At 34.3% G+C, this 20,578-nt stretch overlaps 1 protein-coding gene across 2 annotated transcripts in view; it reads right to left on the reverse strand.

Annotated features, from left to right (window-relative positions):
- Positions 1–20,338, reverse strand: part of LOC138694010 (leucine-rich repeat-containing protein 4C-like) — a 41,674-nt gene extending 21,336 nt beyond the window's left edge. Inside the window, exons 1-3 of one of the 2 annotated variants that reach the window (XM_069817724.1) lie at positions 20,190–20,338; positions 15,323–15,366; positions 9,650–9,980 (exon numbers count right to left, since the gene is read on the reverse strand). In XM_069817724.1, coding sequence (XP_069673825.1) covers positions 9,650–9,980; positions 15,323–15,343 — 352 coding nt within the window. In that variant the 5' untranslated portion in view covers positions 15,344–15,366; positions 20,190–20,338. Of the gene's footprint in view, positions 1–1,505; positions 9,981–15,322; positions 15,367–20,189 lie in introns of those variants that run through there. The other variant, XM_069817723.1, reaches the window with a different exon arrangement.
- Positions 20,339–20,578: the final 240 nt, after the last annotated feature.

Below are 20,578 nucleotides of genomic sequence, written 5' to 3' on the forward strand. Positions count from 1 at the left end.
GGATAATGTATACACAAGATATGCAAGTGAATTTACTCTATAATAATATTACTAATAACAATACTATTATTATTGAATTTCCAAAATTTACAAATGACCGTATTGAACCTAAGGTATGTTAGGGTTGTAGTTAAAATGATAAGGATGATATATAGGAATTGAAATATGTTTAAAATCTTTAAAAAATATGGCAAATGAAATTCAGAAAATATTTACAATAGCAACGCTTAACAAATATTATAAAAAGAGGAGGACAATATGTAATGTTACATTCAGTTAATTTATGTCTTTCTCTCCAGAAAATTGGGGAGTCAAATAGAAGATGATAAACAGTCTGTAATGATTCGTTACATTTGCAGAGATACTTGTTTTCGTTATTAATGTGAAATCTTTGGAAATAGGAACAAAATATGCCATGACCCGACAGAAATCGGGTGCCAGTAATTCACATTTAATCCACTCTGAAACAGTGCGAAAAAACAACTCTCTTGTTAACAATCGCGATGCACTTCTCTATTAGTCATCCCAGTCCTTTATCATCTTCTTTCTTACGTGTTCTTTAATGAACGAGAATGGACAATAGAAATAGGCATAGTCTAAACTAGAGGATGCTGCTTCCTTGGCAAGCTGGTCAGTCGTTTCATTACCGGTGGTTCCAGCGTGTCCTCATACCCATGTCAAGCATATGTGTTCTGCATAATTCGTCGATACAGATCTCGGAGTTTTCTAGTTATCAAAGGCTGCCAACAATTTTCATCATATGCATTTTGTCATTTTGTTTCTCACGGTTTCCACCGGCATAGTTTGTCTTTATACAGAGTGGATCACAAGTCGCTTTCCCCAAAACACTTCCTTACATTTAATTACATTCAATTTATACTTTACAGATTTTGTTCAAAATGGAGGCTAGGCAACACACGGAAACAGTGTGTGGTGTCGGCGTATCGTTTCAAAGGATAGAAGAAATGAAAACAATATGAAGAACTCTAATGAATTACTGTCAGTAATGCATATTGGTAGCCAGGAAACTAGAGTAATAATTCAATACTTTATTTAATGTATTACAGCAAGTTTTGCATTTCTTATTTTTCTACATTTATGACATATATTACTCGTTTTTACGCGTATCTTACATGTTGTAATCTTTTGCACGTAACTTTCCAACTCCAGCAAACAGCGCATATCCGGTTCAGTGCAATTGATATCGTAGGATTTGCTGGGACGCTTCTCGACAAAAAATGTACTACCGTCTTGCCATCTGTCGTATCACCAAAGGCACTTTCATCGAACACATTATAATGTTCATGTCAAACTTAATAATTATGTGTGTATTTTCATGTCATTTCTCTCATGATAAGTAAGTACTTTTAGGAATAAATAATGTTCGAATTTACACCATCCTTCTGATTCACGTTGTATTTACATCTGCAGAGTCTGATGAAGTTTGTGTCATTAAAGAGAGATTTAAGGAAAGAAAGTAGTCCCTCTACTCGTTGTACGAAATGCATGTTGAAATTATTTATTACATTTCACAAAAATAATACAGGATAGACCTTGAAGCAAAAGCTTTTAATACATTATAACAATTTTGCTTCTGCTCACTACAGTAATCACAAAATGAGCTTTCTCCATTTTAAAATATAATTACTTACTATTTCAAAATAATATTGAATAATTTCAAGGAAAAAATTGTTCCGGGGCCGTTACTATTCCGGTATCAGATAACCACAAATGTAAGAGCTTGGTGTGCACTCAATCCTGAGTCTCTTTAACGTCTTGTCAACTCACTTGAGGTATGTGGATATAAAGGGAATAAGTTCCTGGGTCTGGTAGATTTCCTGGGTAGCTCAGTCGGTAGAACGGTATGTGCGCGTTCGATACCCGGCCCCGGAACAATTCTTCCGTTGAAATTATTCAAGTCAGCTTTACAGGGAGCTATATCTAAAGCCAGATTTGTATATTTCATATATTGTTTGCAAAAACTTATTTCAAAGTGACTTTGTATAAATTTATAAAAACAAAAATGCAAACACTCCCACTTCGTCTATTTGTTTATATAAAGAATTTTTACACTGTCTTTATTTTCTCTCACACAAAAGTTACAAATTAAAACAGTCGTTTACTTTAATCCATTTCATTTCGGCGCTCAAGGACACTTAACTACAGAATGCCAGCTACAATATTTCGTATGTTTTACCTCATCTCAAAAGAAATTGAATTTTCTCCTGATCTATAGTACATAGAGAAACAAAATTTTCACCAATCATAAAACATATTCTGCATTGATTTATCTTACAATAAGTAGCCTAACTAGGATTATTTTCTTTCAGTGATAGTAATTAAACATTGGAGTGAAAATTACTATTTTTTTTTTCGTCTGGCACTATTTTCTCAGAAGCCATCTGTCAGAATTTAATAAAAATTTCATTTAGTGCTCTGCCCAAGAGCAGGTCTTTCACTACAAACCTAGCTTTCTCCAATCTTTCCTATTTTCTGCCTTCCTCTTTGTTTCATCATATGATCCATACTGCTGTATAAATATTTTAATAAATAGATACCAAAACCTTTGTCAATTTACTATTTAGTGCTAGAATTTCATACCTCCAACTAGTAAAACAGCGTTGAAATAATTTACGAAAGTAATATGTGATTTTCGAATTACAACAGTATTTTACTAGGTGCGCGATATGCAATGAATAAAGTAAACATTTATTATGTCCTCTTAAAACAATACATGGCTTAGCTAAGTACAGCGAAATGTTAGTTATTCAAAGATCCTTGTGTGAACTAGAGAGGTGTGCTAACACTGATCCTATAGGATGGTTCATATTCAAGGAATGACCACTCATATAAATTGAGGGAAAGAAGACAGAGGACGGATACTGGAAAGTTTTCTTTTCTCAATCGTACTATCAGGGACTGGAATGCTTTACCTGCAGACTTACAAAAGCTTTACAAATAACCAAAAATGTATTTAAAAATAGACTCAAGGACTTTACTAATATACGGTAGTATATTATACATATTATTTAAAGAGTTTAATTTATATTTGGTTATTTGAAGTGTTGTATCAGTGAAGAAGTGTGTTATGTCAGTGAAGCGTGTTGTGTAAGTGAAGTGTGTTTGTGTCAGTGAAGTTTTATAGTTTATAGTGGTAGTGCAAAGTATTTGAACAGTGAAATGTATTTGAAGTGTTAGTGAAATCAGGATAGTATCAGTGAAATATGTCGTAGTTCCAGTGAAGTGAGTGAGTTGACAGCGAAATGAGTGTAGTGCTGAAAGGTACTTGTGCATGTATTAACATATCATACTCGTGGGTTTTAGTTCGAACTTAGGGTTAAGATACAAATTAGATTTACTTTAAATGTTATTTTAAAGTGATAGCGTTTCATTTAATTTAGGATGCTCATTATTATTATTATTATTATTATTATTATTATTATTATTATTATTATTATTATTAATTTTATGTTTTATTAGTTGTGTTTATTATTAATTGTCATTACTGAGTGCAATTAGTTACCACTGCCACCGGGTATTTACCCATTTGCAGTGTGAATAAATACATACATACGTACGTACATACGTACATACATACATACAGACACACACATACACATACACACATACATACATACATACATACATACATACATACATACATACATACATACATACATACATACATACATACATACATACATACATACATACATTAGTCCACTTCGCCATTTGTTACCACTTGTATGGTCACTAGTTTTGGGTTAAATGATATTGTACGTGCATAACACTTAGACTGCTATCTGTAGTATTAGCAGGTTCTTCATTATTAGGCCTATTAATAGATTTACTTCCACTTTGTTCTATACTTAAAAAAAAAGAACGAATATCTCGCGAACTGTCACATGAATTGAACTGAATGAACTCTCTCTGTAGAAAATGTTTCCGGCTTGTCCCAATTCTTTCTTATCCGCACAATTAAAAGACAAATCACATAATGAATGCGTTTATAGGCCCTACTTAGAAACAAAACTTTTATGTTAACGTTGATTGGAATACAAATGGAGAATTATGCTTTCTTCGTACCTAATGCTAGTGAGAGAATAGCCTATACCACTCTGACCTGAGGAAGCATTCCCCCTACGCTCTGTATCTGGGCCTATGGTCAGACCCAATAAACCTCCTCCACTCTTGTATTTTATTTGCGCATGCCCAGTACTCTCCCAATATGTATCCCCGATCCATGGCTATTAAAATATATACAAAATGACATACATGAAGTGTTACAAGTTAATAATATCTCTTAAATTAATAGATAAAACTGAATGCCCTGTCTTCTAAATTTTATTGGGGGAAGGGGTCTTCCAAACTGTGATATAGGCAATATTTCCCCCGGTGCCCCTTTAGGGAGCGCTGGGGTGCATCTTTAGATTTTTAAATGAAACCATGGAAATTTTTTTAAATATTTTTGTTCCCCCCCCCCCTCAATAAACTAAGCAACTTTTATTCAAACATTTTTTTTTTTTTTACAAATTATTAAAGTATACAGAAGTAGACAAGGTTACAAAATGAATAACGAAATCAATAAATATCGAGATCTTTCCATTATATCATTAAGTGCTCAAAGTAGCAAAGATCAATTAATAAAATGATGTAAAGTTATAGCATAGTTTATAATTATTTATCTGTATCGGATGTCTTGTTTCAAACACTCTATACCATTTCATAATTTCAGTATAGAAATAAATGTTTTAAACAAAAGTTGCTTGATTTATTTAGGACAATCACAATATCTAAAAGTTATATAATCGTTCCATTTAAAATTCTGAAGTTACTCCGCTGAAACACCATTTTGGAGCAAGCTGAAATGTTTTCCATGAAACTATCATTAAGGCATCCTCCTCCGAAAACCGTAGGAAAATCAGCATTTAGCTATATGGATCCATTTAAACTTGTTTGGGATAAACATGTTTGTTGGGATAACATGTTCTTTTTCTGTGCAGTAGATTAAGAAAGATTATTCACTATTTTGTCATCCTATGAAATTACTTGACTGTCCATACTTTACGACAGATTTATCTCGCATTAGTACAAGCTATATTACAATATGGCATTATGGGATGGGGTAGTGCTTATAGTACTTCCCTCATGCCAATAATTCTGCTACAGAAAAGAATAATAAAAATATGCCTTAATAAACCTCTTGATTATCCTTCAGAGCTACTGTATTCAGAATTTAAAGTATTTGACTTCCATCAAATTTATAACAATGTATTACTGAATTGCGTACATAAAAACCGAAACATATTTAATTTATATTCACATAAATATAAAACTAAATGATCAAACAATGCAGGGTGTCCGGGAAAGACCTGACGAAAAAGAAATAACTATATCTCTGAAACTATTGCATATATTGTCGTAATGTTTTCACAGTTACAAAGATAAACACAATAAGTTTTAATGTACCTCTCTATGAGCACCATTTTTGGCTCGGGCTATGTCCAGACGATACTCAATCTCCTGTCACACACGCGAAAACATCTCCGGTATGATTAGTCCTATTGCTTCGTAGATTTGGCCACAACAGCGCGATATACTTGTCTTTCAGAAAAACCCCACAGAAAGAAATCCAGTGGGGTCATGTCCGGCGACCGTGGTGGTCATGGTGTAGGTCCTAGTCCAACGGTCAAGGAATGTGTCATAGAGGAAAGCGCACATGGTTAGCATAATGTGGGGGGTTGTTGAAACATAGTTCTGGTGGTAGTTGTGGGACAGCGTAATTTCGCAGTATATCCAGGTATGTGTTACCTGTCACTATAATCTCTTGTCCGTTTGGAAACGACGTTGTGCACGCTTGATTGACTTAGATTCAGCCAACCATAAAACGCATTTTGCTTTTTCTACTGTGGTAAACATTGTTCGGCTGTTCACTTGGTACACGCACAACTTGCATTTCCAGCACTCAGAGCAAGACTGACTACATACACTACGCAGAACGAGCTTTTCTTGTTTTCTCCTCAATGGTATGCGCAAGCGCGTAACATGCTGCTAGGTAATAAAACTTATTGAGTTTCTCTTTCTAACTGTGAAAATAATGAGGTAATAACTGTAATAGTTTCAAATATATAATTATTTCTTTTTCGTCAGGTCTTTCCCGGACACCCTGTATATACTTGACAGTTCCTAAATGTACTACAACTGTAGCATATAATCACAGTAGCAACTTCGGTCCAAGGCTTTATAACATGATAATAGATAAATTCCCAAACATACAATTTGCTAATGCTCCTTATTTTTAAAAATCTATTAAAATTGCTGTTAACAGAGAAAATTTTAAGTTCAATGATTGTGATATGTGTTTTTTTCTTCTTTTTTTCTTTATTACTTTTTACTCTGTTATTCAATAAAATGTCTTAACATTAACTTATGTGGAATGCACCCTGAGCACGAGTATGCAACTTACTCTTTCTCGGGGTGCTAGAGAGTTCTTATATTAAAAAATCAATATGATATCTTTGTTCTGGCAATAAAGTATTATTATTATTATTATTATTATTATTATTATTATTATTATTATTATTATTATTATTATTTAAGAGATATTATCTTGTAACACTTTATGTATACCACCATCATCCCTAGAAGTTTTGGCAATGAATTTTTAAGACTCTGTATAGCAATCATAAAGGAGTGGAATTCGTCGAGGTCTTCCTTCTTTTAGAAGATTTACATGGTTTTATAGCAAGCTTTAAGATTCTATACCAATTTTTGGAATACAAGCATAAACAACTTCTATAACATGAATTTGTGCAGAATATTGCGATAGGAGTTAAACAAGAATTGCAGATGAAGAGACAATAGCACACAAAACACAAGTGGAGCATAGGGTTCCATGAGATGTCTATTATATTCAATGCAACAAGAGCTCTTACTGCAAAGGTTGGAGTATAACTAACACACGTAATGATTGTAAGGACAGTCACCATGTTCCAAAGACTAGGTCCTTCATTTTGTTGATGTTCAATTACATCTTGATGAACAAATTTTAGAAATATTCTTGTTCTTAGAGATAGAATTGCAATCGTAAGAAATGGAACAACAGAGTGTACCAACAGTTGGACGAAGCAAATTAGCTTGAAATATTCACCAGGGGTATCTACGCAGATGCAAACTTGATCCACTTTTGCAGAAATGAAGAAAGGCATGGCAAATACTGCAGATAAGATCCAGACTAGCAGCAATGATAGCCATTTCGTTGTACTATCAGATAGTCCATACACCCCTGTTCTTCCTCTCCTACTTACGGAATTTGTTACAAGTCTGTAATTATATGAACTCAAGGAGACCAAAGAGAATACAGTAATCCCAATAGATAGTTCCTTAATACCCGAAAGAACGTTACATAACAGTGGACTCAGTTGCCAGGATATAAGAATGTTGTCATGGAAACTGAACGAGATATTTGAAACAAAAGAAAGAAGATTCCCAAGCATAATGTTTACCAAGTATATATGAGGACTACTAAAAACATCAGAGATACGAAAGAAAACAGCGGACAAAAGAAGATTGACCAAAATTGTAGCAGTGAAAATGTACCACGGAATAAAAAAGAGTATTTCTTTTCCTAATTTTCCAATGTTGTGTTTGTTATCGTATTTAAGAGTGAACTCTTCATCGTATTCACGGGAAACATTTAAATCTCTAGCTTCTTGCACAAGCTGAGTTTCGTTGCAACGCAAATATGGTAAATACTTGTCCCAATATTGTTTTACATCAACACAAAATACCTTCTCTTTTTTAACATGGAGATCTTGTAGCCAAAGAAATGTTTCTTGCATTCTACAATCACAACTAATTGGATTAAATCTAAGTTCTATATTTCTAAGGTTTTGAAAATCTTCCAGTGATTCAAAATGCAAACTTGAAATATGGTTTTCTTTTAGATTCAATACATCTATATTTCTTGTGCACTGAAACGTACCAGCAGGTATATTGGTGATATTACAATTATTGAAATGCAGTTCTCTAAGGGAAGGAATATACAAGAAATCTGTGTCTAAGGTTAGTAATTTATTGTTTCCCAAATCGAGTACTTCAAGACGAATATTATAGATGAATGATCTAGGATGAATGAAAGATATATTGTTATATGATAAATAAAGACGTTTAAGCGTTATTAAAGAAGATCCTGAACTGTTTATGGAAGAAGGGAGAAATTGTTTGACATATTTACATGTATTGTTCAAACACTGCCTACATTTTTCTGAGAAAACTCCTTCATGTAAAGACGAGATCATATTTGAACGAAAGTTAATAACTTCCAAACTTGTCAATCCTTTAAATAGTCCAGGCTGAAGTGTTTTGATCTTATTGTCGGATAGATCCAAGATTCTTAGTTTGTGAAGGTTACTAAACGCACCAACTTCTAAAACAGTTATCTCACTTCTATATATTTGTAATTCTCTTAACTTGGAAACATGTTTGAATGTATCATTGCAGATAATGCTAATGTTGTTCATTCTAAAGAAAATTGTTGTTAACTTAGTATTTTCAAAGTATCCTGGCTTCAACTCGTGTATTCCTCCTATGAAGTAGATTTTTTCTACCCCTTTTACTGTCTTCAGAATCTCATGCAATGGAGATATTGTATCAGAAGAAAGGTTTTGTAGCTTTTCTGCGGCTGTAAATGTCACAACATTTACATGAAGACCTTCAAGAGCGTCAGAAATTATTTTCTGTTGGCACTGAAGATACAGTTTATTCAATTTAACTAAATCCTTAAAAGTCCCTGTACCCAAAGTGTTTATATTATTGTAATTTAAATCAACCACAACCAGTGACTTTAGATCACTGAACACATCACTTGTCACGGTCTTAATCTTATTGCTCCTGAAACTCAGTTCCTTTAATTTGAAGAGGCCTGTGAAAATTTCACGTGTCAAATCTGTCATTTTGTTAAACCGGAAAGACAGCTTTTCTAGCTCTTGAAGTCCAATGAAAGCATTAGGGTGAATAACATTTATCTTGTTCTTCGATATATTTAGCACTCTCAGCCTCTTAAGTGCTTGGAACAATTTCGGAATTATTTCACTGATCAAATTACTTTCTAGATTGAGATCAGTAAGTGAATTCAGGCCAGTAAATGCTAAAGAGTTGAGATAATTGATTTTATTGTTGGGTAAATTAAGAATTCTCAAGTTATTCAAATGACTGAAAACACTTGCGTTTAAAGTAACTATATTATTGTATGTCAAATCGAGAATTTTAAGATTTGTAAGTCCCAAAAATGACTCGTAATATAGATTGGTGAGTCGGTTGTGTCCTAGATTCAATTCAGTAAACATACTAAGTCCCACAAAAGCACCTGGTTCGATTTGATCGACAACATTGTCCATCTCAAGTTTATTGCTGATTTTCAGAGACTCTACCATTAGACATAGGTCTGTTTGATTGTTTACTTGTTTGCAGAAGGTATTGCATTCTCTTAGAGAGCTGAATAATTCAGGGGTTAACTTTGAAATTTTTACACTGGTTACCTGTAAACTCCTCAGCATTATCAGTCCTTCAAATGTCTTCGGCTGAAGAATGAGCATCAGATTAAATTTCAGATTCAACACTAATAACATCTGAAGGTCTTCAAACGTACCTGGCTCTATTATTTTAATATCGTTTTCGCTCATATCCAGACTTCTTAAATGAACCATCCCCTTAAAAGCTTCTCTGTCTACTCTTTTCGTGTGGGTACGAGAAAATTTTAGAACCTGTAGACTCCGGGAGAACAGTTCAGACTTCAGTTCTGGGAACATGTTGTCGGTAATCTCTAGACGATCCGTAGCGTTCTTCATTATTTCTGGGTGTAGATGAATATCTCCTTGAACACAACGCAAGCTGTACTTGTAGCAGATACATTTGCTAGGGCACTCGGTAAATGTAAATGGCAGGAAAAATAATGTTGTACAAAGCAGAAGTGCCAACACCTGCAAAACAAAATGGAAATGACACTTTCAAATACTAGTGAGTCTTAAGGGGTAGGTAGGCACAGCTTTGAACACTGTAAACATGGCCATATGCATTTTTTTTTCAGTGTAAATAGTTATTACACAATTGCAAATGAATATACCGAAAACACGATATTTCTTCAATACTTACTTACTGGCTTTTAAGGAACCCGGAGGTTCATTGCCGCCCTCACATAAGCCCGCCATTAGTCCCTATCCTGAGCAAGATTAATCCAGTCTCTACCATCATACCCTACCTTCCTCAAATCCATTTTAATATTATCTTCCCATCTACGTCTCGGCCTCCCAAAGGTCTTTTGCCCTCCAGCCTCCCAACTAACACTCTATATGCATTTCTGGATTCGTCCATACGTGCTACATGTCCTGCCCATCTCAAATGTCTGGATTTTATGGTCCTAATTATATCAGGTGAAGTATACAATGCGTGCAGCTCTGTGTTGTGTAACTTTCTCCATTCTCCTGTAACTTCATCCCTCTTAGCCCCAAATATTTTCCTAAGCACCTTATTCTCAAATATCCTTAACCTATGTTCCTCTCTCAAAGTGAGAGTCCAAGTTTCACAGTCATACAGAACAATCGGTAATATAACTGTTTTATAAATTCTAACTTTCAGATTTTTTGACAGCAGACTAGATGACAAAAGCTTCTCAACCGAATAATAACAGACATTTCCCAGATTTATTCTGCGTTTAATTTCCTCCCGAGTGTCATTTATATTTGTTACTGTTGCTCCAAGATATTTGAATTATTCCACCTCTTGGAAGGATAAATCTCCAATTTTTATAGTCCCATTTCATACAATATTCTGGTCACGAGACATAATCATATACTTAGTCTTTTCGGGATTTACTTCCAACCGTATCGCTTTACTTGCTTCAACTAGAATTTTCGCGTTTTCCCTAATCGTTTGTGAATTTTCTCCTAACATATTCACGTCATCCGCATAGGCAAGAAGCTGATGTAACCAGTTAAATTCCAAACCCTCTTCATACTATTTCTTCAATATATTAAAAAAATCTTCAATATTCTGACATGAATTTAAATGCATAATTTAATTATTCAGAATGACGGATACTCGCTTTGTCCAAATCTAGGGTTTTCTCCTTAACTCAACCAATTACCTCCACCTATGAATAATTATCACTTAGTAAAACATAATATTTCATGTAATGAATTAACAAATAATTATTGTAATTGCCCACATCTAATATCTTCCACACAAGTCAAATATTTAGGAATTATTATAGATCAACACTTACGTTAGGATAAACAAATTGATTTTATGTGTACAAGTAGCCTATAAGAAAGACAATTTATAAATTCATAATACTTCGAAATTTTATCACTAAGGAGGCATTCAGAATAATATTTTTAGCTTTAGTACAATCATTAATACAATATGGCATAATAAATTGGGGTGGAGTAGCATCATCTGTATTTAATCCATTAATTTTATTACACAGAAGATTAATAAAAAAATATCTAACCAAAAATATGGATTACGCAGCAAATTTAATTTATACAGATTTTAAAGTATTAACTATTGAAGAAATTCATAAATATAGTTTACTCACGAACTACCACAAAAATCAAATAAAACATAAATCTAATCCACATGAATATCGTACTCGAAGACAAAAGTCTACTTTCCCATTAATTGAGCCTAAATGTCATACAAGTGCAGCTCTTAAACATGATGCTAGTTTCGGCCCAAGACTTTATAATAAAATTACAAACCATTTTCCAAAGTTCAAATATTTTAAAATTCAAGATTTTAAAAAAGAAATTTATAAAATTATTCATGATATATATTATTAACAAATGTGTGTATTTTTTTACCTTTTATTTCTGTCGACTATATTAATGTTTTTATTGAATATTTCTGACTTCTGTCTAATTGTCAATTTATATTAATTGTGTTTTTTCTCTCTTTTTCTCTTTCTTCTTCTTCTTCTTCTTATTTTTTTTGCTCGTGTGTTATTTATTGGTTTGAATTAAGTTACTTACTGTAGATAGTGAACTGTCCTTGTAAATTTTATGGTATACAGTATTATTGACCAATACTACACCATACACGAGTCTGGCTTTTACAGTAGAGGCTAGAAACATTTTGTTTCATAATTTTAATTTGTACTCACTAGCTAGCTAGTTAAACAAACAAACAAGTAAATAAATAAATAATTAAATAAGTAAATAAATAAATAAGTGAATAAATAAGTAAATAAATAAATAAGTAAATAAATAAGTAAGTAAATAAATAAGTAAATAAATAAATAAGTATATAAATAAGTAACTAAATACATAAGTAAGCAAATAAATAGGTAAATAAAAAAAATAATAAATTAAATTAAATTAAATTAAATAAAATAAATAAATAAATAAAATAAATAAATAAAATAAATTAAAATAAAATACACTAGACTAAATAAATAAATCTATACTAATAATAAATCTGTAGCCGAAATTTTTCTGGTAATTTTCGATTTTCCAAAAATAATTGCTCCTAACATATATAATTAATCACCCTGAAACCGAAAATCCTTTTTTTGAAATTTTTGTTTGTATGTGTGTCTGTCTGTTTGTCTGTCTGTATGTTTGTTACCTTTTCACGCGATAATGGCTGAACGGATTTCGATGAAAATTGGAATATAAATTAAGTTCGTTGTAACTTAGATTTTAGGCTATATGGCATTCAAAATACATTATTTAAAAGGTGGATTATAAGGGGGCCTGAATTAAATAAATCGGAATATCTCGCTTATTATTGATTTTTTGTGAAAAATGTTACATAACAAAAGTTTCTTTAAAAATAATTTTCGATAAGTTTTATTCCTTGAAACATTTTGATAGGACTGATATTTAATGAGATAAATGAGTTTTAAAATTAAAATAACTGCCATGTAAGGCCGTGTAATGAATTAAAAAACAAATGACTTCGTCTATAAGGGGCCTTGGACAGCAACAATCGAAAGCTATGAAAGATAGCCTACAGAGAATGTTTCTGTGTTTGTATGAAGTAATATCGGAAGCTAAATTAACCGATTTGTATAATTAATTATTATTTCACCATTGGAAAGTGTAGTTTCTCTAGATGGACATAATGCTATAATGTTCGCGTAGGCTTCCGCGGCTGGTGTACATGGTGTGTGGATAAGCTTCAGGGCTTCTACCGCGTTGTCTTGGTGTTATTGGCTGACGTTTCGACCGCTGTGTTGTGGCCATCTTCAAAGCAGTTGTTGGATAAGGAAGTAGTCTGCCAGCTCTTATATATATATATATATATAGTAGTATATCAGCGGTCGAAACGTCAGCCAATAACACCAAGACAACGCGGTTTCTGAAGCTTATCCACACACCATAATGCTATAATGTTATAATATAATATAATATAATATAATATAATATAATTTAAGTTATTTGAAGGGTTCAGAACCATAGTGGGCCAAGCGCCATTTACTGAATACGTAGAAAACAAGGTTAAAATTAAGTTATTACCATAATTCAATGGAAACCTATAACAAGTAAAATAAAATATACACATTAAATCTAAATGATGTCAATCTTCATTAAACTATGGTTGCATGTAATAAAAATTAAGAAGCATGTTAAAGGAATGAGTGTCATTGCACCAAATGAGTGTCTCTGGACCAAAATGATCGCATTTTAATTATTTGGATGCAATTTAAATTAAGTAACATATTAAACGATTTATCCTTCTATCAAACACGAATGTTCCCTGGATCAAATGTCCTATTTTAATTATGTAATTACTTTATATTTATTTCTAACGGGTGCAGCGGAGCGCACGAGTACGACTAGTAAATAAATAAATAAATAAATAAATAAATAAATAAGTAAGTAAATAATTTAGAATACTGCAAAAGTTTTCGCAATTTGCACGAATATAATTTTTCATTTGCGCATTTCTGAGACAATTATTTATTTTCTAGGTTAGTACCGTGACTCTCGATCGGATCAGACATGCGAATATTGGATCCATGGATATAATCGTATCCGAAAAAGCAAATGGACTACAATGCGTCTGCTACTCTACTACTTCTCTGCTACGAGGGACCAGGTTCAAAGCTTTCCCAAACTGATATGTATTAGGTTGACGCATAAGTTCGTAGCGTTTCTATTCATCACAACATTCATTGTTAGGAGTTTGTTTATCATTTGTAATTCACTTGTTATTTAGAGTATTGTGCTGTAGATGGGCCGCGAATTTTGCATATGTGAAAAAGGTTTGTGCTATTTGTGGGCTAAACAAGATGGAGTGTCTAGTGGGGGGGGGGGGGAAGAACACTTCCGACATATTGAGTGTAATAAAGAAGCAAAGGCAACGAAGGCGGTTCGAAACATTTCTGCCGTGTACGGGGAGAATGTCATCGGTGAAAGCACTACAACAAGATGGTTATGTAGTTTCAACACACAACACCCACATACAAGAATTAATGACCATTCACAGAAGATATTATACGTCTGGTGAGAAAACCGAAGGCTCGTGTAATACGAATTGCTTGCCAGGAATGTAACCATAACTGTTGACATTTATTGCTAACTCAAAGGCCTTGCGGCCGAAATTGAAGAAAAACGACTGGGAAGACTGCATCAAATGCTGATGCAACTCGATAATGCGCGCCCGCACTCGGCTAACATGAAAGCAGCTATCCAGAAGCTTGGGTAGGAAGTGATTTCACATCCCCATAATCTCCCGATCTTGCGTTCTCAGATTTTCACCTTTTTCGTTCTCTATTAAGCAATCTTTAAGGGATAGCTTATGATAACGAAGATGCTTTACAAACTTGACTACTTCTTTAGCACCAAATCAGCAGATTTCTTCAGATGTGGAATTGAAAAAATACCCTAACTTTGGCACAGAGTCATATATAATGTAGGAGAATATATTACCGGTACTGATTAATTTTTGTCTTGTATTCATCTCAAAAAATACTTCCGTTACCGACAAAATACTACAAACTTTTGTAACAACTCAATATAACCTATCACAAAACTTTTGTGTTTTGTTCCATAATAAACTATTTAGTTTCCAAGAACAACTGCTGTTTACAAATTCAAAAATTGTTCCACAGTTTGGCTTTCAGCTATTTTTGAAGTTAACGGTCAATCAAATTAGTTGAAAGCCTTAATTTCCTTTTAGAGTTTTTTTTTCTACAGCTCAGCTTACATTGTATAATGCGTAAGCTAGTTAGTGTGGAATGCCATCATAGCATCCTATAACAACAAACTCTGATTTGTTTTATAATACCAGTGTAATTCGTATTGAGCCGAAAACTCACCATTGCGTCTGATATCTTCATGAAGTCACGTGTTTACCAAATACCTGCAAGAATAAAAAGAACTTCATTTTTATCAATGTGCTAGGTCTTGGCCTATAGACCTTTAAACACAAATAAAATAATAATAATAATAATAATAATAATAATAATAATAATAATAATTAGGGCTAAGAATTGTATGCCGTTACATTGCGCTTCATGCGCCTCTGACCGGTACCGGTATGTAATTGCGTTGGGGTGGGGGATTTCAGTGTGTTTCGTTGAGCAGTGAACTTCAGTTGATCGGTTACATTACGACCGAATACTGCTATTCGTAACAGGCAACATTCAACGTCCTGTAAAGAAGAATAATAGCAAGATGACGAGGACGAAATTTGTGACAATTTCAAATGAGGAAATTTGTAACAATAATACAGATTTTGAGAAAAATAATGCTTGTGTAAAATATTTCAAATATGTCATTGTTTCTGCAGACGTGGAACCAAGTTTTTCTAGATGTAAGGCTGTTTTTTTTCTAGCAACATGCAATCATTCTCCTTTGAAAATTTGAAAATGTGGTTTGTTATTCACTGCAACAATATATGAAATGAAAAATTATGTAAAACAAAAACGTAATACATTATCATGTCATTAACATAGTGAAATAAAAAGACTGATACTTGTCAATGTTACATTAGGTGTATTTTATTACTTACTTACTTACAAATGGCTTTTAAGGAACCCGAAGGTTCATTGCCGCCCTCACATAAGCCCGCCAGCGGTCCCTATCCTGTGCAAGATTAATCCAGTCTCTATCATCATACCCCACCTCCCTCAAATCCATTTTAATATTATCCTCCCATCTACGTCTCGGCCTCCCTAAAGGTCTTTTTCCCTCCGGTCTCCCAACTAACACTCTATATGCATTTCTGGATTCGCCCATACGTGCTACATGCCCTGCCCATCTCAAACGTCTGGATTTAATGTTCCTAATTATGTCAGGTGAAGAATACAATGCGTGCAGTTCTGTGTTGTGTAACTTTCTCCATTCTCCTGTAACTTCATCCCGCTTAGCCCCAAATATTTTCCTAAGCACCTTATTCTCAAACACCCTGAACCTATGTTCCTCTCTCAAAGTGAGAGTCCAAGTTTCACAACCATAAAGAAGAACCGGTAATATAACTGTTTTATAAATTCTAACTTTCAGATTTTTGGACAGCAGACTGGATGATAAGAGCTTCTCAACCGAATAATAACACGCATATTTAGTCTGCGTTTAATTTCCTCCCGAGTGTCATTTATATTTGTTACTGTTGCTCCAAGATATTTGAATTTTTCCACCTCTCCAATTTTTATATTTCCATTTCGTACAATATTCTGGTCACGAGACATAATCATATACTTTGTCTTTTCGGGATTTACTTCCAAACCGATCGCTCTACTTGCTTCAAGTAAAATTTCCGTGTTTTCCCTAATCGTTTGTGTATTTTCTCCAAACATATTCACGTCATCCGCATAGACAAGGTGTATTTTATACAGACAGAAAATAAAATATCTTTAAAATAGTGCAATTTTTCTTTAACAATGAAAATAGTGTCTTTAAATTTTTCTTGTGTTTCAAAGTCAGAGGAGTGAAACCACCCAAATACCGCGGACTAATATACCGTGATGATAAGCATGAGTTGAAACGAACGAAAGACACTGCGTTAACTCACCCCAACTCTGAGACGTACTCAAAGTCAGAGGTGCACTTCTAGTATAACTGCATATATTTCTCAGGCCTCTGGCCTTTAAGGAACCCGCCCTCACATAAGCCCGCCATTAGTCCCTATCCTGAGCAAGATTAATCCAGCCTCTATCATCATATCCCACCTCCCTCAAATCCATTTTAATATTATCTTCCCATCTACGTCTCGGACTCCCCAAAGGTCTTTTTCCTTCCGGCCTCCCAACTAACACTCTATATGCATTTCTGGATTCGCTCATATGTGTTACATGCTCTGCCCATCTCAAACGTCTGGATTTAATGTTCCTAATTATATCAGGTGAAGAATACAATGCGTGCAGTTCTGTGTTGTGAGGCATAATAATAATAATAATAATAATAATAATAATAATAATAATAATAATAATAATAATAATAATAATAGTAAAAAGGATAGAGAAATTATAAAAGAATGGCAAAAGGTTTTTTAGACCACTGTTTTGCGCCAAACAAATAGGAAAGAAGAAATGAAATATGTGATGCTAAACTGCAATTCAAACGGTGATATGTTTTGTCAATCCTCATGCCCAGACTTCGTATTCATCGAGGTCCATTAAACCACCACCAATTGTAGTCAAAAAGGTAAACAATCATTTGTCTTTCATTAAAGAGTCTATAAGCATTACAAGTACCCCAGCCTCACATGTACATTTACTATTGATGGATTAAAAATTCATCCAAAAACAGTGGAGGCCCACAACAAACTAACTAAACACTTGATTTCTGAAAACATTGAATTATTTCTTTTTTTTTTTTAATGGGTTATTTTACGACGCTGTATCAACATCTAGGTTATTTAGCGTCTGAATGAAATGAAGGTGATAATGCCGGTGAAATGAGTCCGGGGTCCAGCACCGAAAGTTATCCAGCATTTGCTCGTATTGGGTTGAGGGAAAACCCCGGAAAAAAAACCTCAACCAGGTAATTTGCCCTGACCGGGATTCGAACCCGGGCCACCTGGTTTCGCGGCCAGACGCGCTGACCGTTACTACACAGATGTGGACTTGAATTATTTCATACGTTTATTTCACCATCAGAAAGGCCGTTAAAGTATGTCATTAAACGACTGCAACCTACAATTTCCGAAGAAGAACTTTATCAAGAACTTCTAGTTTTGAACTATCCAGTTCAATCTGTTCGTCAATATTTACCTCAAAATCAACTGGTTTCAAAGATGCTTCGAAACTTCCTATTTGGATTGTAACTTTAGAAAATTGCCTGCCGGTGACTCATTACGTCAGTGTACAGACTATTTAATATTAAAATGACATTGAACCCTATCGACCTATACCATCTATACGTCAGTGTAACAAATGTCAGGCTTTTGGTCATGTGGCTACAGGGTGTCATCACAAAAGTAAATGTGTTAAGTGCGCGGGCGAATATGCTATAGCTGATTGTCCTAAGAAAGGACCACAACATGAAGTTCTATGTGCAAATTGTGGAGCTAAACATACTGCTAGTTATCGTCAATGCCAAAAGTTTATTTCATACGTTAACCTCATCACGCCGGAACCAATACTACAGTGCGTTCGTAGCTCGGCCGGACCGTTCCGCGGCGGCCTTGGGCTGCGTGAAGATTGGCGCGCCTGCCGCCAGAGTAGCTGACGCGCCAGGCAGTCGAGTTGGTCTGTCGTGAGGGAAAGACGTCTGTGCGCTTGTTGTGAGTAAAATTGTGTTGCCTCGTGGTGATAAAGTGTCTATTAATAATAGTTGAGTACACTTTAGAACAACGTATTTTTCTCTATGATGCGTATGTGAAATACTCTTCTGCAAGAAGGTGTCGAAGAGAATTTGAACATCGGTTTGCAGGTGTTCGAATTCCTAGCAGGTCAACTACTCATGACCTTGCCAATAAAATCAGACGTACAGGATTTTTTTGAACAAGAAACGTGTTCAACAACGCCGTATACTGACAGAAGAGAAGCTTAATGAAGTAGGGGCCCAGTTAGAGCACTCACCCCGCAAATCACTGCGACGTTCAGCACAAGAGGTTAACATTTCCAAGACGTCAGCTTTTGTGGCAACGAAAGTTCTGAAACTTGAGCCGTACAGGGTAACTGTAGTTCATGCTTTACAACCAAAAGATCCTGTAAGCAGGGTTAATTATTGCAATTGGTTTGTGCAGCCCGTTCATAATGGCGACGTGGACCCACTTTTAACGTTCTTCATTGATGAAGCGTGGTTTCATCTTCACGGTCAAGTTTCTACTCAGAACAATAGATACTGGGCTACCGAAAATCCCCACATTATTCATGAAGTTGATCACCACGCTGCAAAGGTTGGGGTTTGGTGTGCAGTGAGTGCGAGTAGAATTATCGGTGCCATATTTTTCGACACAACAATTGATTCACACGTTTATTTAACTTCAATTTTAAATAATTTTTTTTTCCGCAACTAACAAGGAATGAATGATGGAGTGGCTGGTTTCAGCAGGATTCAGCTACAGCGCACACCGCTGCAAATTCTTTGCATGAATTGCGAATTGTGTTTGGTTACAGAATAATTAGTCGAGGATTGTGACCACCTCGTTCCCCTGACCTATCTCCATGAGATTTTTATTTAATGGGAACTTTAAAGAAAAAAGTTATGCATCAAATCCGCACACGTTACAAGAATTTTAGGACAAAATCACGAGAGAAATACAGGCAATACCTATCGATATAAAAAATGAAACTCAAAACATAAGATTATTTAGGGCCAAATTAAAGAAGTACCTAATTTCTCACCCTTCTATTCTGTAGGTGTATTCATGACATTCAATAACGCTCCATTAAATTGATACTAAAACTTTGTGTTGTACTATTAGATTATATTGTAAACCTCGTCTGTATATATTTCATCTAGACTGTGACTATAAATTAAAACTTTATAATAGTATTAAGTTTTTTTGACTTGTTCCATATTCCAGCTGTGAAGCAATGTATGAATACCATGGACTGTTAATAAATACACTACAATAGAACAGTTTTTTATGTGCCCTTTTTAAGTAGAAGTCCTCAAAATACAAAAATGATAATCACAATTACTATCTTTTGTAAGTAAAGTTTAAAAGTGACATTAAATAAAGATTTACTTACTATTTATTCATTAGTACGTATAAAGTATAGACACAGTACTCACTTATAGACGATCGACAATGCAGACACAAGATCCGATGCGTCTATGCTCAACTTTTATCGTCTCAAGAAGAGGAGGGAAGCAGACTTCCCGCTAGAAGGATATGAATCACTTCCGGAATACAGACCGTAGGAAAAAGTGACAGTCTGACGGTAGTACAAATGCTGTGATCGCAGTCGTTATGACTGGATGTAAGCTTGTTTACCACTGGCTGTCTAGGCCAGTTTAAAGGGCGGAAACGGAAGAGTGGTTTTCTGTTTATTTGTTCCTCTTTGATAATAATTAAATATTCCAGTTCTAATTATACGAATATCATAAAATTCAACTTCCTTATTCATAACTCCACTTAACTTTCATCTTTTATCCCACGATAATTATTATCTTCTCTATTC

This window comes from Periplaneta americana, chromosome 2 (genome assembly GCF_040183065.1).
Source record: "Periplaneta americana isolate PAMFEO1 chromosome 2, P.americana_PAMFEO1_priV1, whole genome shotgun sequence".
NCBI classification, from domain to species: domain Eukaryota; kingdom Metazoa; phylum Arthropoda; class Insecta; order Blattodea; family Blattidae; genus Periplaneta; species Periplaneta americana.